The sequence below is a fragment of the Buceros rhinoceros genome, unplaced genomic scaffold (assembly GCF_000710305.1).
Source record: "Buceros rhinoceros silvestris isolate BGI_N320 unplaced genomic scaffold, ASM71030v1 scaffold42009, whole genome shotgun sequence".
Lineage (NCBI taxonomy): Eukaryota > Metazoa > Chordata > Aves > Bucerotiformes > Bucerotidae > Buceros > Buceros rhinoceros.
This window is the reverse complement of record NW_010434049.1, coordinates 3,281-16,361: the sequence shown is the minus strand read 5'-3', so window position 1 is coordinate 16,361 and position 13,081 is coordinate 3,281. Positions and strand designations below refer to the sequence as shown.

The 13,081-nt window shown below is 39.7% G+C and overlaps 1 protein-coding gene across 1 annotated transcript in view; it reads right to left on the bottom strand.

Moving 5' to 3' along the window:
- The window catches only part of GPNMB (glycoprotein (transmembrane) nmb), a 16,510-nt gene that overhangs the window by 2,517 nt on the left and 912 nt on the right, over positions 1-13,081 (bottom strand). Inside the window, exons 2-9 of the mRNA XM_010144312.1 lie at positions 8,698-8,844; positions 7,868-8,011; positions 6,381-6,557; positions 5,119-5,277; positions 4,352-4,660; positions 3,023-3,145; positions 2,191-2,293; positions 1,077-1,282 (exon numbers count right to left, since the gene is read on the bottom strand). Of these exons, the coding sequence (XP_010142614.1) occupies positions 1,077-1,282; positions 2,191-2,293; positions 3,023-3,145; positions 4,352-4,660; positions 5,119-5,277; positions 6,381-6,557; positions 7,868-8,011; positions 8,698-8,844 (1,368 nt within the window). The remainder of the gene's footprint in view (positions 1-1,076; positions 1,283-2,190; positions 2,294-3,022; positions 3,146-4,351; positions 4,661-5,118; positions 5,278-6,380; positions 6,558-7,867; positions 8,012-8,697; positions 8,845-13,081) is intronic.

Below are 13,081 nucleotides of genomic sequence, written 5' to 3'. Positions count from 1 at the left end.
TACTCAAAGAAGCAACAGCTCTTCGATCCCAATTCTGCTTTGATTGTAGTGGCAGCCTCAAAGTTCAACTTAGTTTTGCTCTCTGGAGGAAACTTAGGAAAACCAGCCTTGTTGGCTCTATGAATACAGTTTTGAAAAATCCTACTGCATGTTTATTTTCATCTTTAGGAGCTGGAATACACTTATGGCTCAGGCATTGTGCCTTAGTCGTCGTGAACTGATTTTGGTACAGCTACATTTATAACTAGATTAAATAAAATCAGCCAAAAATACTGTGGCAAATGACTGCAAAGGCTTAGTTGCTTGGCTGATAGTAATTAAAGAGTTCTCTCATGTCACTAGGACATTGCAGTGGGAAGTCAGGAGGGCAATGGAGTGAGAGCAGAGAGACAGCATGGTCATTTAGACTTCTAACTGAGGCTGAGTTTAACACCTGGTTCTGTCAAAGACTGCTTGGGTGACCATGAGCAAGACACAGTGATACTCAGCCAACCAAAGGTAAACCTCCTGTCCTGAAATAGTCACTCTGGGCAGACTTTGTAGTCAATGCATGCTACACAGATCTTTCCAGAACCTGATTCATCTTATCCTCATGTAGAAGTAGAAACATGGTCAAGGTCAGTAGGCTACAAAGAGGGCCAAGGGCAGCCAGCTCAGACTTTGATTCTCTCTCAAGTGAGATGAATTCCTTTCTGTTCCTCCTATTATTCCATGGAGTAGGCTGGCTGGCGTGTCCCCCACCTGCTTTTTTGCCCAACAGAGTTATTCTGTGGAAAAATACATTATGGCTTAAGAACTGTTCGTATTCTGTGATACTGAAAGGTTTGTATAATTACTGAACTCAATGGATCATAAATATAAATCAAACCAAGTTCTAACATAAAAAATTTTCTTAGGAAAAGAATTATCTCTGTCTTTGCAAGGACTCTCACACAGGCTGGTGTGGTCTCTGCTGAGGTCTCCAGGCATAATAAAACCCCCAGATACATTCCTGTGCTTTTACCCCCTACAGGGAGGAGATGACTGCAGGGAGAAGCTATCTGCAGACAACCTGCATGTGCTGTGTGTGGACTCACCTGCATTTACGGCAATCAGAGTGCTTGCAAGGGCTTGACTTGTGTCATCCCTCAAGGTGATGTTTATACAATATGTCCCAGGCTCCTCAAAAGCTCTCCTGATGGTGAGTAAGCATTCATCAGTGACGACGACGGGGTCGCATACCACACTCTTGGATACTTGGCACGTGGGGTCAGAAACTACTGTGCAAACATCTGTGGGGAGACTGGGATGGGAAGAGAGAACACATTGCATCGGTGGAGTCCTGTTAGCCTAGTTCGTAGACACATTGCACTGATGACCTAATTTTATGATGGTGCCTGTTCACTGAAATGAGTGGCACTAGAGTGGTTTAAGAGTGTTTTATTAATATATATATATTATACATACCTATACATTTTTATATACAGATAGGTATATTTTTATATAAAATGCGTATATATAATCTGTAAAATTATCTGCTTGTTTTACGTATCACTCAACACTTTATGGTGGTCACAGGATTACCTGCCTCAGATCAGCTTCCAAAGTCCGTTGCCTTTAATACACAACATTAAGAAAGGAATGCAGGCAGATTCTTACATGTAGTATCATGTGCCAAGAAAGTAAATGGTAACTTAAGAGAGGTTAATTGTTTTTCAGTGACATTACCAAGATGATTCTTGTACTTCTCAGTCCTCTCAACTCTAATTCCCTTCTAGGAGCTAGGAATATTAGTGCAATGTTTTCCTAGCCAAGAAACTACTTGGACAGACTCATTTACTTTAAGTGTCAAAAAATCATGGCCAGAAGAAAGGGATTCCTTCCAATTTCAGCAGAACTGCTTCCCATTTTACAGTAAGTGCTGAAATCTTGTCTTGGCCAGGAAAATACAGAATTGTTTCTCCCCATTATCCAGTTCTTTTATTTTTACTGAGGCTTGACATTTGTTCAGAATCCTAAGAGGCTGGCAGTAACCTATGTTGCTATAGTTCACAAATGAGACTTGCATTATCTTTAGTTCCAGTCAAGACATAGAAACACTGCAGTTCCTAACTTTTGTTCATGCAGCTGCATCTAAATGTGGACAGCGTTCCAGCACCTAATTATTTTTAAAGAGGGAAGACTGACAGTTTCATTCACACACTTACTTACCTCCCTTGACAGTTAACAACAAAGTCAACCAGTGAATTTTCAGCTTGACTTTCTGTCATCTGGATGCTCATCATCTGAATAATATTTACCTCAAGGATTCCTTCTGCGAGAGGAAACAGATGTCAATGGTAGGACATACGACAAACTCTGAAGTCTGTGTGTACAGAACCTCAAGTGTTTGGCTGATGCTCAATTCAAGTCTTGTTTTCCATAACATCCTACCTCCCTTAGCACTCCTCTTGAAGGGTTTGAAAGCTGAGAAATGTTTCAGTGCTTTCCCTGTGAGGCTGCTCCTTTCTGCTCTGCTTTATTTTTCCACTATTATTATTTACTTATTCATTTTACTAAATCACTTCCCTGTCCCACTACCCATGACTTCTGTGCGTGCCAAAGTCAATTCAACCTGATGTGACAGCCGCCCAGGCCAGTACGCTTCAGGCGTGCCATGTTCATAGCTGTTGGCTCAGAGAGTAGTGGTATGGTGCCCATCCCCATCAGTCATTTTTCAGCCCAAGTGCCCAGAAACACCACATGTAGCATGGGGGCAGCCATTAGCACGCATCCAGACCAAGTCCCAGCCTCATGTGTCTGAATCCAAGGAGCCATAACCTCTCCCACTGGGTCTTGTCAGAGCACATACAGAAACAAAAGTCAGCCAGTTAGCTGTCTGTACATTAATCTTTTAAAATGTCAGCTGGGTCCAAGAGAAGGATCTTACTGTGGGTCTCACATATTTTCATAAAAGGGAAACTGAATAAACATTGTCTCTACCGTACATTGTTGTACATTATTAACCCCGTTCCTCTCTTCAAGTGTTGACCCACGTCCTTACCTACAACAGAGATGCCAGTGCTGTAGTATCCATTTCTGTAAATATGGCAGCCTCCATCAGGATTATCTTCCATTGACTCAACAGTGGTAGAAGAGTCTGAATTAGAAGATGCTGTGGTCATTACTGTTGAGTTGGGGGAGAAAAAATAGACACACTGCTTTAGAACAAATTCTGCCGAGAGGGATTTTGCGCACGGCCATATGCTTCAACTGCATTAATTACATAGGTCATTAGTGACTTTGGTTTGTAGCTGTGCAGTCATGTACGTATCTGTGTGGGATCGTAGCGGTAAGCCTTAAAGAAAATACACGTGCCCAGCTGCAGAACCCTGCAGCGGCCTGGGTAGCCCCACTGTAAAAGCCACCTTGCTAGTCACCCACCTCTTTGAAATAAAAGTGTGACTGCAAGGTGTGATGTAATTACACACTTCTTTAAAATTACCAAGTCAGTTATAGAAAAAATCCAAAAGCAAATAAAAGGTTGAAAATGCTCTCTTTAAAAGCACGTATTTTTCCCATTGCTCTACATTACAGCTAGTGGAAAAATGAAGAGGGGAAGTGGTGAAAATTATTTCTTTCCTTTCATTTTTCATTTTCACTCAACATTTTGGTAAAAGCACATATTAAAATTCTGAAATTTGAAAAATATAGCCACATTTACAGTTTAATAGTAGCAGTATTATATCCACCCATGTTGAAACGGCAGGCCTTTTACAAACCTTAAAACCCTCTGAGACGATAAACCAATGCCGAACATAGTGAAAGTTATTCTGAAATACGATAGTGCATAAATTTAAAGTGGAAAAGTCATTCTCGGTTAATGCCTTTTGGAAATCCCATAATTTGGAATATGAGTAAATTCCTTCTAGTTCCATCTGATCTCATTTAATCTCGGATGGAAGCTAATACAAATCAAAAATGAATTGGCTATAAAAGTGTTCTGAAATTTCTGTCTCTCACTAAAATTTACAGCTGACCTCAGAAGATGATCCTGAGTACGCAAGACTAGAGCCACTTGACCTGGTGTGGTAGAGGGTGTAAAACCAAATGTACTGCGCACTGCGTGTCCACCTGCAGAGCTCGGTATGCTGTCACTGTGGTGGTAGAACTGGATGTGTAATGTGTTCAGTGTGTGAGTGATGCCTACCACAGAGTCACAGAAGAGTTTATGCTTATTGATTCTGTCTCTAAACCAATTTCTAGGGGTTTTGCAGAGCCTTGCAGCTCTTTCATTGATGACAATAAAACTTCTAAAGATATGAACTTAAAATATCAGAATTTAGAGTTTTAGCATAGCTCCTAATATCACTGCAATTCTAGAAACTCTTACCTGCTGAAGTGGGCAGTGGTGCAGTGGACGTTACTGGCTTGCAAGGTACTGGTATAATCGCTTGGGCAGTTAAATTCAGAGTGAAATTTCCTTGCAGAGTAAAGGTGTGAGATGTAGTGGAACTGCTGGTAACAAATAAGCCACTTCCATCTCCGAAGTTCCACTTGTAGGAGATGGCAGAATTATTAAGGTAGGAGCTGGGATCATGGATCTTCACATCAAAAGTGATTGGTGAGTCTTTGATAAAAATGGAGTCTGAAATGTTGCGGTCATGTTTTTGGAACATACTCACAAATATTGGAATTTTGTCTAGAAGGGAAAAATCAAGAAGAAGAAAGCACACATACCCGGCTGCAAACCACCAACAGCTCCAAAATCCCTGAACAGCAACAGTCAGAATGTGAGACATTAATATCTTTGACAAGGGTTTCTACAATTTGATTTACTGATCTGAGGAGTGAATGTCAGTAGGAAACAGTTACCCAGAAAAGTATGGGAACAAATGAGGAATCACAGATAGCTGTGAAAGATGGCTTTTCCTCTTGTAAATTGATTTTCGTTACAAAGTAGAGGTGTCACAACTGAGCTAGATACAAAGGTAAATTACACTACTCAAGGGAATTTCCCAGGGATTCCCTTTCATATTAAAAACCGTTCTCAGGCCAGTGTCTTCTTTTGATGCCAGCTGATGCTCGTGCTGAGGATTTTTAACTCCTGAACAACAAATACCCCCAGTATTTTATGACAATTTATTCCAGCACACTCACCTGTTACAACGTAAATAGCATTTGCTCTTGCAATTGGCACATACGCTGAGTGCCCTCTCCTGTAGATGGATACCGTCATTGTGTGTTTGCCAAGAGTGATATTTGCTGTGTTGACTGAAAACCTTACTGAAGATCGTCCAGTTGTTTGGTGGTACTGACCTGAAACAGAACATGAACTTATTTTTGTCCCCTTCAGCCTAGCTACAAGTTGTTTTAAGAGAAGCAATATCTCTGCAGATACTGGATTGCCTAAATCAAAATCAGTAGTTTAGAATTTGTCTTTCATTTGTCTGGCAGGTGTTTTTGGAGGACTGAATACTTTTACAATGTGTTTATTCCTGTTATTTCTGTGGTTTTTTTGAAGGTGGCAGAAAGATGTCCCAAATGTCACTAATCTAAGCAAAATTTGCCAAGGCATCTACATCTTTCCAAAGCAACTACATTACATTAGGTCATTAGGATTATGTAGTGGATGGTGTTACCTCTTAAGCATTTTAAGTGGTCTCGAGTTTGTATGCTTTCAGTGTAGCAAGAAGATGTCATACCTCTTGCTTTGTACCCTAGAGCCCTTTGTATACATTTGCTTATTTGTCTTTGTAACACCTCACTGAGGTAGGTAAAGAGTATCACCTCTATGTAAAATTTGGGACATCATTCTTATTATTATTACTTATGCTGATGCTGATGATAATACTGATTTAGCCAAGCTAACTTAGGATACTAAGATACAGTCTGTGGCAAACGGCAGGAATAGCCCAGCCATGACATATTCAGGAGCTGGAAACCCTGAAAATCAGCATCTGTGAGCAGATCAGTACCACACAGTCCGTGATAGTTTTCACCTCTCTAGAAGTAAGAAGTTCTGCACCGTTAAACTGATCTGAACATGTACAGCACTACGGTCTCTCTTAAATTTAAATCTCCGAAGTGCAGTGAGTGGTAACAAATCATCTGATGGACTTGCTTGGACCCTCTGTTTTCCTAGAAAAGGATTTGAGTACTGCTGAAAGGAAATTAATTTCCTTTAGTGCTAATACTGTGAATGCACATTTAAAGAGAATCTCCTAGTAATCTGTGATTTCCAGAGCAAGTAGCTGATGGCCTCTCTGGAAAGCAGGGAATGAATTTGGAATCTCCACTCAAGAGTGTGGAGTCTTTTTTAAAGGACTTTTATTGAAACATACTTACAAATGAGTTAGTGTACGGAGTGAGTATACGATTTACAGCATCAGCCAAACTGAGGAATGTGTGGCAGTACTAACCAAATGTGTGAAACACGTAGACAAAGTTCCTTCTCCTCCAGCCAGGATGATGTGGGAAAGGTCTCCCATCTGGAAAAACATGGCTGTGGTTGCTTGTGCAGTTTTCCCAGCCACAGTTGTCAATCCATTCAGTCCAGTTGTAGACATAGACTTGCTGATCCTGGAAAACTGGAGGACCTAAGTGCAGAAATAGGATATGTTCCCGGTCAACTGAGAAATGTGCAGAAAGTTAGGAAGTGGGAGACAGATGTCCCAGGTTACAGCAGTTATTGCACTTAAACAACAGGTGAAGTGGGTTATTTTTAGACTGACATTCAGTTTTTCTAAGATTGTGCGTTGTTTGTTTTTTAAAGTAAGCACCAAATTGTTCTGGCTTGGCATTGTTTTATTTAGAAGCTTACAAAATGTTTACTGTCTCATGGACCAGACACAATTAAAAATTGCTCATCCAAAACCTGCTGTTGGCTACACAGAACACTACTGTTTCACTGGGGTAGTGGGGCTACCTGAACATTTGGCAAGCAGAATCCAAAATTTTTAGTAGAAATAGCAACTGTGGAAGTACTGTGAGGGAGTGACTGTGTTTTGTCAGAAAAGTTTTTTATGGCACCTTGAAATAACTTAGACATGAATTTCAGTTCCTTTCTGAATAATAAAAAGACAGTTTCCTTCTTCAAACTTCACAACAGATATTAAGTAGAGAATGGATATCAGCAGTTACCAAACATTAGACAGTCAAAAAGTAGAACTCAGGCTGACAAATTTTGCTGATAAGCCTTGAAATGAAAATTACTCTGATCAGTAAAAAAATTTGTTGAACATTTGTTAATTCAGAGGAAGAAAGGTACAACAGCCTGTTTCACTCTAGATCCAACAGCTTCCAGCACTGGAATTATGATAGGTTTTTTGGTCAGTGTAACAGTAAATAAGAAGAGAAGAGGTGCCTCTCTGCTGAGAAGATTGCTGGGTTTTTAAACGATTTATTTTCTTGTTTGTTTTTAGTTCTTAAAATGTGGGAATGTGAGATTTACTCTTTCTTGAGGGTTTTTCAAGATGCAGATGATGGTTAGTGAGTTCTATAATTCCTAACTGAAAAAAAAATTCTCAGTTTTATAAAAGGGCAGCTTTATAAATTTGGAATAAAACTGTGTGACTGCAACCTTGGGACTAAGCTGAAAAGCAGTAACAGTGTTGTTAGGAAGCCGAATTAACATCACTGTTTTGGGGAAGGGGATTTTATAGTGAAGGCAAATCTTAAATCACTTGATCATTATGAATAGTGGGTGCAGAAAAGTAAAAATACCACAGTGATCTTCTGAGGGAGGAAACTGGTGGGCACAGGTTAGGCGTGAGTGTAGTTATCAGTTAAAAGCAACATGGCCATTCTTCACAGGCTGTGCCTCTGACGGTTTCAAAGATTCATGACGTGTTCACACCAGCGTCATAGTCAAATGTGTGTGTAGTGCAGGGAGATTGACGCTACCTACCCTGGGTGCAGTTTCTCTCATATACTATGTTGCCATCATTATCTTCTTTCTGGCACTTAGGAAACTTGAGACTCACAAAAAACGTCACATTGGATCCTACCAGTGCTGGGCTATCGCTGTCCAGTTTGGCTGTCACCCTTCCACCTGTAGAAAAGAAAATCGGTCATCACTGCAGTAAAGGATGCATCAGAACAGCAGCTACCTTCAGCTGTGCACTATTTACACTAGAAATGCTTGATTCCAAGGGGCTTTTTGCTCCTAAGTCCTTGCACTGTTACCAAAACCCCAACTTAGAACAATCAGAGGGACACATCGTATCTGCCCACACTGCTTACTGGTCTGTCATTCATCCTCCTTCCTTAGAGCTGAGAAAATGGGTTTTTACCCGTGGAGATCATAATATTCCAAAGGAGAATTTTTTTTTTTCTCCCCAGGGATACAGCCTTTAGACCTCAGCTCAGACCAGGTGATAATGAACAGGATCTTCACCAAAGCTGTCAGACTGAAGCCCACAGTGTCCTACTGATGTATAGCAGTTGAAGCTACCCGTCCTCTAGGCCATGTTTCAAATCATGGATTGTCCTAGAGCCCTGGTCATTAATATTTCCTGGTAAGTATTAATGTCTGAGCGTGTACTGTAACAACTCACTGTTCAGCTATCTTAGACAACGTACTACTGGTATCAAAGCCAATCATCTCTAATTTGCTATTCGTTGCAGCAGTGGTGGATATTGCACCTATGGAAAAGCACTATAACACCTGCACTCTTCAGTGAGGTGGATTTTCTGGCCAGTTTTCTCAATGTCTTTGAAATGCTTATGTGTGATCACCTTTCCAGCAGTCCTTCCATTTGGGATCTCCTTCTTCCCAGAAAGGGTAAAGCTTTTCGTTCCATTTATTTTGATCACTAGACCAGCCTTGTATGTTCTTGTAGGATGTGATGGGAGAAGTTTGATGGCTCAGCACATCTTGATACCCTAAAGAGAAAAATGAACATGCAACATAATAGCATTTTTCCTACCACACTATAAACAAATTGCTCTTGTGCTGAACAGCCTTCTTAGGGCTATACGCTTATTCTGATTAGAAAACCCTTCACCAGTAGAAAGTTATGGAATTTTATAAGCATATCTATTATAACCAACGTAAAGACAGTTCCACCACTGACAGACTGATGTTTTTCTACTTGCACTGTTGCAAGCTTTCCAGAGAAAGAATAAAAAGGTTTACAACATTTTGACTGTATCAGAGCAATTGTTTGTACGAGTGGATATAACCCTGCAATAATCAGGCCAGTTGTACAGAAGTTGCTTCATTGCTTCATTGCCAACTGCTTTGTGCTTGCCTGGTAATAAATCTATAAGTGAAAGTCTAACATGATAAATTCACTCTGTGGAAGTTATACCAGGAGTTAATTTTGACCCAGTGAAGCTTCTCTGGTGAGTTGGCTGGTGGGAGGGGTGGAACTAATTGTAACTGAAGCTGGTATTTCCAGAAAAGGAAATTTAGAGCTGTATAGTAAATGCAGCGTGTTTATAATACAACAGTAAAAACATATTAGCTTCATGCCTGTTACTTTAAAATGTCTCAGATATTAAATAACTTTAATACCTTCTTTATTCTCCTATTACTACAGATGATGTGCTCAAACTTTTCCCAGGCCTCCTAGGATCCCTTTTTCTGTCACGAAGTACGCGTAATAAAAGCAAAGTAAATGCCCAAGTAACCTGTAGGAACATGTCAACCCCTGTAGGATGCCATAAAGAATGTTTGTAAGTAGGCTTACAGGCAGAGTTCCATGAGAGCCCGGGGGCTTTAAACAACTCTGTCATGTTAATCAGCTAACTGCTGGGCGTGCCATTCTGTCACGGCATCAAGGGAATTAAGATTTCTGCTCTTCTTGGCTTTATTTTAAAGGTGGCTGATGCTGAATGCTTCTGAGATTTATAACCAAGTGCAACAAAGTGTTGGATGACTTCAAGGAAAATGCAGAGACCTGCAAGAAGGGTCAGAAGGGCCCTGTGCGTTGTAATGTAACTCTCTGAGTTTTGGAAAAGGTACCAAGCAGGTGTAGCCAGTCTAAGCACTGTCTTTATGGGCATGTGACTCCTGATTTTACTGCAAGCCAGGGCAACAGCACTGAAGAAGAGGCAGGAGCTGCTTTCTTCTGATGGTTTATTGCCCAGTGAGATTTCTGTTGGGCAGGAACGACATCCCTTGGCCTGTCCCATCCCAGTGGTCACTCTGAACTGATGGTGGTAGCTCTCTCCCCAGTCTTGAGGACCGAAAGCTTCGAGAAAAAGAACAGATTTTGCACTCGGAGACATATTCTCCCACGGTCTTTTGCCCTACAGGAACTCCCCACAGTCTCACTTAAATCACTTGAATCAAGTCTTTCCTGCAGATTTAATATATTTTGATCTAAGCAAAGCACAACATCATTTACTTAATGGTGTATATCACATGCTGTTTTGTTTTCAGTCTTAGTCAGAAGAGAAGTTGGGTAATGTTGTCCTTCAGAAACTTCTCTGAGGAGAAAACCAGATAAGCAGCTCTCAAAGTATTTCACAAAGGCTTATCAAGTTCGAGTACATTTTAGGTCATGAATTATGTGAAAGTAAGTGGCTAGCGATTTTTTTAAATTTCTTTTTCGCATTCTCTTTGATTTTATCTAAAAATATTTAATGAATAAAAATGTTTTAATTTTGTCAGATCAAAACATTTCAATCATTGGGCTTTTTTCCCAAATGCTCAACTCATCGAAAAGAGCTGGAGCACTTTTAATTTTATAAATGCTTTTAATTTTGAATTTTCAATAACAATTCTTTAATGCAAAAGTAATTTTCTGGTCCAGCTTTGGTAGTAACTGTGGTCACTGCCTCTAAATCACAAGCTCCTTAGGCATTTCTGTGCCTCCCTGATGTGCTTTGTTTATTTCAATCGAATATAAAACATTTCAGAAGCTTCAGGACAAGACAAAGACATGTTTTCAGATGAGCGAAGACCTCATCACTAGTTTCTCTAACACACAGAACTGAAGATTTTCAGTTGCTGAATTTAAAGGAACAAAATACGGTTGGATTCAATGATCTTAAAGGTCTCTTCCAACCAGATGATTCTGTGAAAAGCTTTAATGTATTTCTTCTTTAACAATGAAAAACACTCAAAACCAAATGTTGGTCCATAATCAAAGCAATTCGGTTCAAAACGGAGTAATATTACGCTCCAGGGAAATGATTACTATAATAGTATTAGTAAGGTGATCTGATTGACTTTCCTTTCTCAGTCTGGTTTTCATTGTGGTGAAAAATGTAGCAAAGACAAGAAGTTCAGCATTTCCTGTGATAGTGTGTTAGCCATGAGAGAGAGAATGAAAACCAATGTTAGAACAACAGCAATAAAAAGATGATGACCCAGCTAAAGAGGATTAAATTGTTTTAGGAGTAAAAAGGCTGATGTTATGATCAAGTTAAGAAGACAGAAAATAATGTAAACTTTTTGAAGTTAGATGTAGAAACATAATAAAGCAGGACAAAAAAGAATTTGAGGAACAAATTGCAAAAACACAAAACCTACTAATTAATTTTTTTTTCAAATACAAAAGTAGTGGAAAGCTTGACATAAAGCCTGTAAGGCCAAAAGATTATGTAGATGTAAAAGAAGCATTCAGGGAAGATATAGGGACAGCACAAAAGTCAGACACGTTAGTTTACATTTTCATTCACAAAGAAGGAGCATAAGAGGTTTCTGTGCTAGAATTTTTCTTTACAATAATGGAGAATTTCTCAAAATGAAGTGTTGGCACAAAAAAAAAAAGGAAAAAAAAAATTATAGAGCAAATCACCAAAATGAAGTTGTCTAGATAGGATGGCTCAAAAACTACGAAGTTACTCAAGAGTGCAATAAATGAGCTATTAACCATAGCATGTAACATCTTGCTTAAAATGTCTTCAGTGGCCGAGAAACAAAAGTTGGCAAATGTGATGACAGCTTTTTAAAAACACTTCCAGGGAAGATTTAGTCAATTACAAAAATATTGAGGCTCAAATTGGAGGAGCTGGTAGAAACAGAAATGAAGAACAGAATTGGCAGATACAGTGGATTAGTATGATACGCCGTAAAAGGAGTGCATTCCTCAGAAATGTATTCGAGTTTCACTGAGAGCATGGGAACAGGGCTGACCTGCTTGCTATAGTCTGCTTGAGTTCCAGACAGCATTTAATGAGGTCCCTCACTAAAGGCACATAAAGGAACTAAGTTACCGTGGGATAAGAATGAAGGACCTCACATGAATAAATAACTGGCTAGGATATAGGAACCATAAGTTATGAATAAGTGGCCAGTTTTCTCAGTTGTCAAAATAAAATAAAATGTTCATAATCTGGAAAACAGGTGAAGTTCTTTAATCTGCTGAAGACAGTCTTAAAGTAGTAGAGGGGAGGACTGTATGAGACTCAGTGACTCATGAATAAAACTATATGAAATTCAGCACAGTTAAACGTAACTTTACTTACAGAATGAGGGGCTCTAACTAGCTATTAGCAGTCAGAAATGAGATTTTATAGCTCTGCAGTTGTGAGTGCAGTGCTCACTGGCAGTTGAAAAACTAGGAAAAAGCTAGATAGAGAACCAAGATGAACATGTCATTACAGCATTGTATAATTCCATGTGTGTTCACACCTTGAGTGCTGTGTGCTGCTCTGTACTCTGCAGCTCAAGCAGGGTGTAAGAGAACTGAAAAAATACAGAGAAAGGTGGCAAGGATGCTACAAAGGGATAGAATTGTTTCTATATGAGGAACAGCTAAATAGACCGTGTCTTGAGCCTGGAGGGAGGTGACAGAGGAGAACATAAAAAGAGAATCACAAACGGCGAGGAGGAAGAAGCAGTTTGCCACTATTTCTGAAAGCACCAAAGTTAAAGAGAATCAAATGAAACCAGCAGGTTACAGGTTGTAAGTGTGTAGAAGATGGTTCTTCATGTAAGGCACAGTTAAGGTGTGAAATTTCTTGCTGGCAGGATGTGGCATGTGCCAAAAGTTTATACAGGTTGCAATCAAAACCCAAGTGCATGGAAGAAAGGTCCAGTAAAAACTGTGAAATACAATTGCTCTGCATTTGACAGAGGCAGTACTGGTGCTATATATCATCAGAGGCTGGGAAAGCGTCCCGAGTAAATACTGGTATACGCTTGCCCGGTTATTCATCCATTACT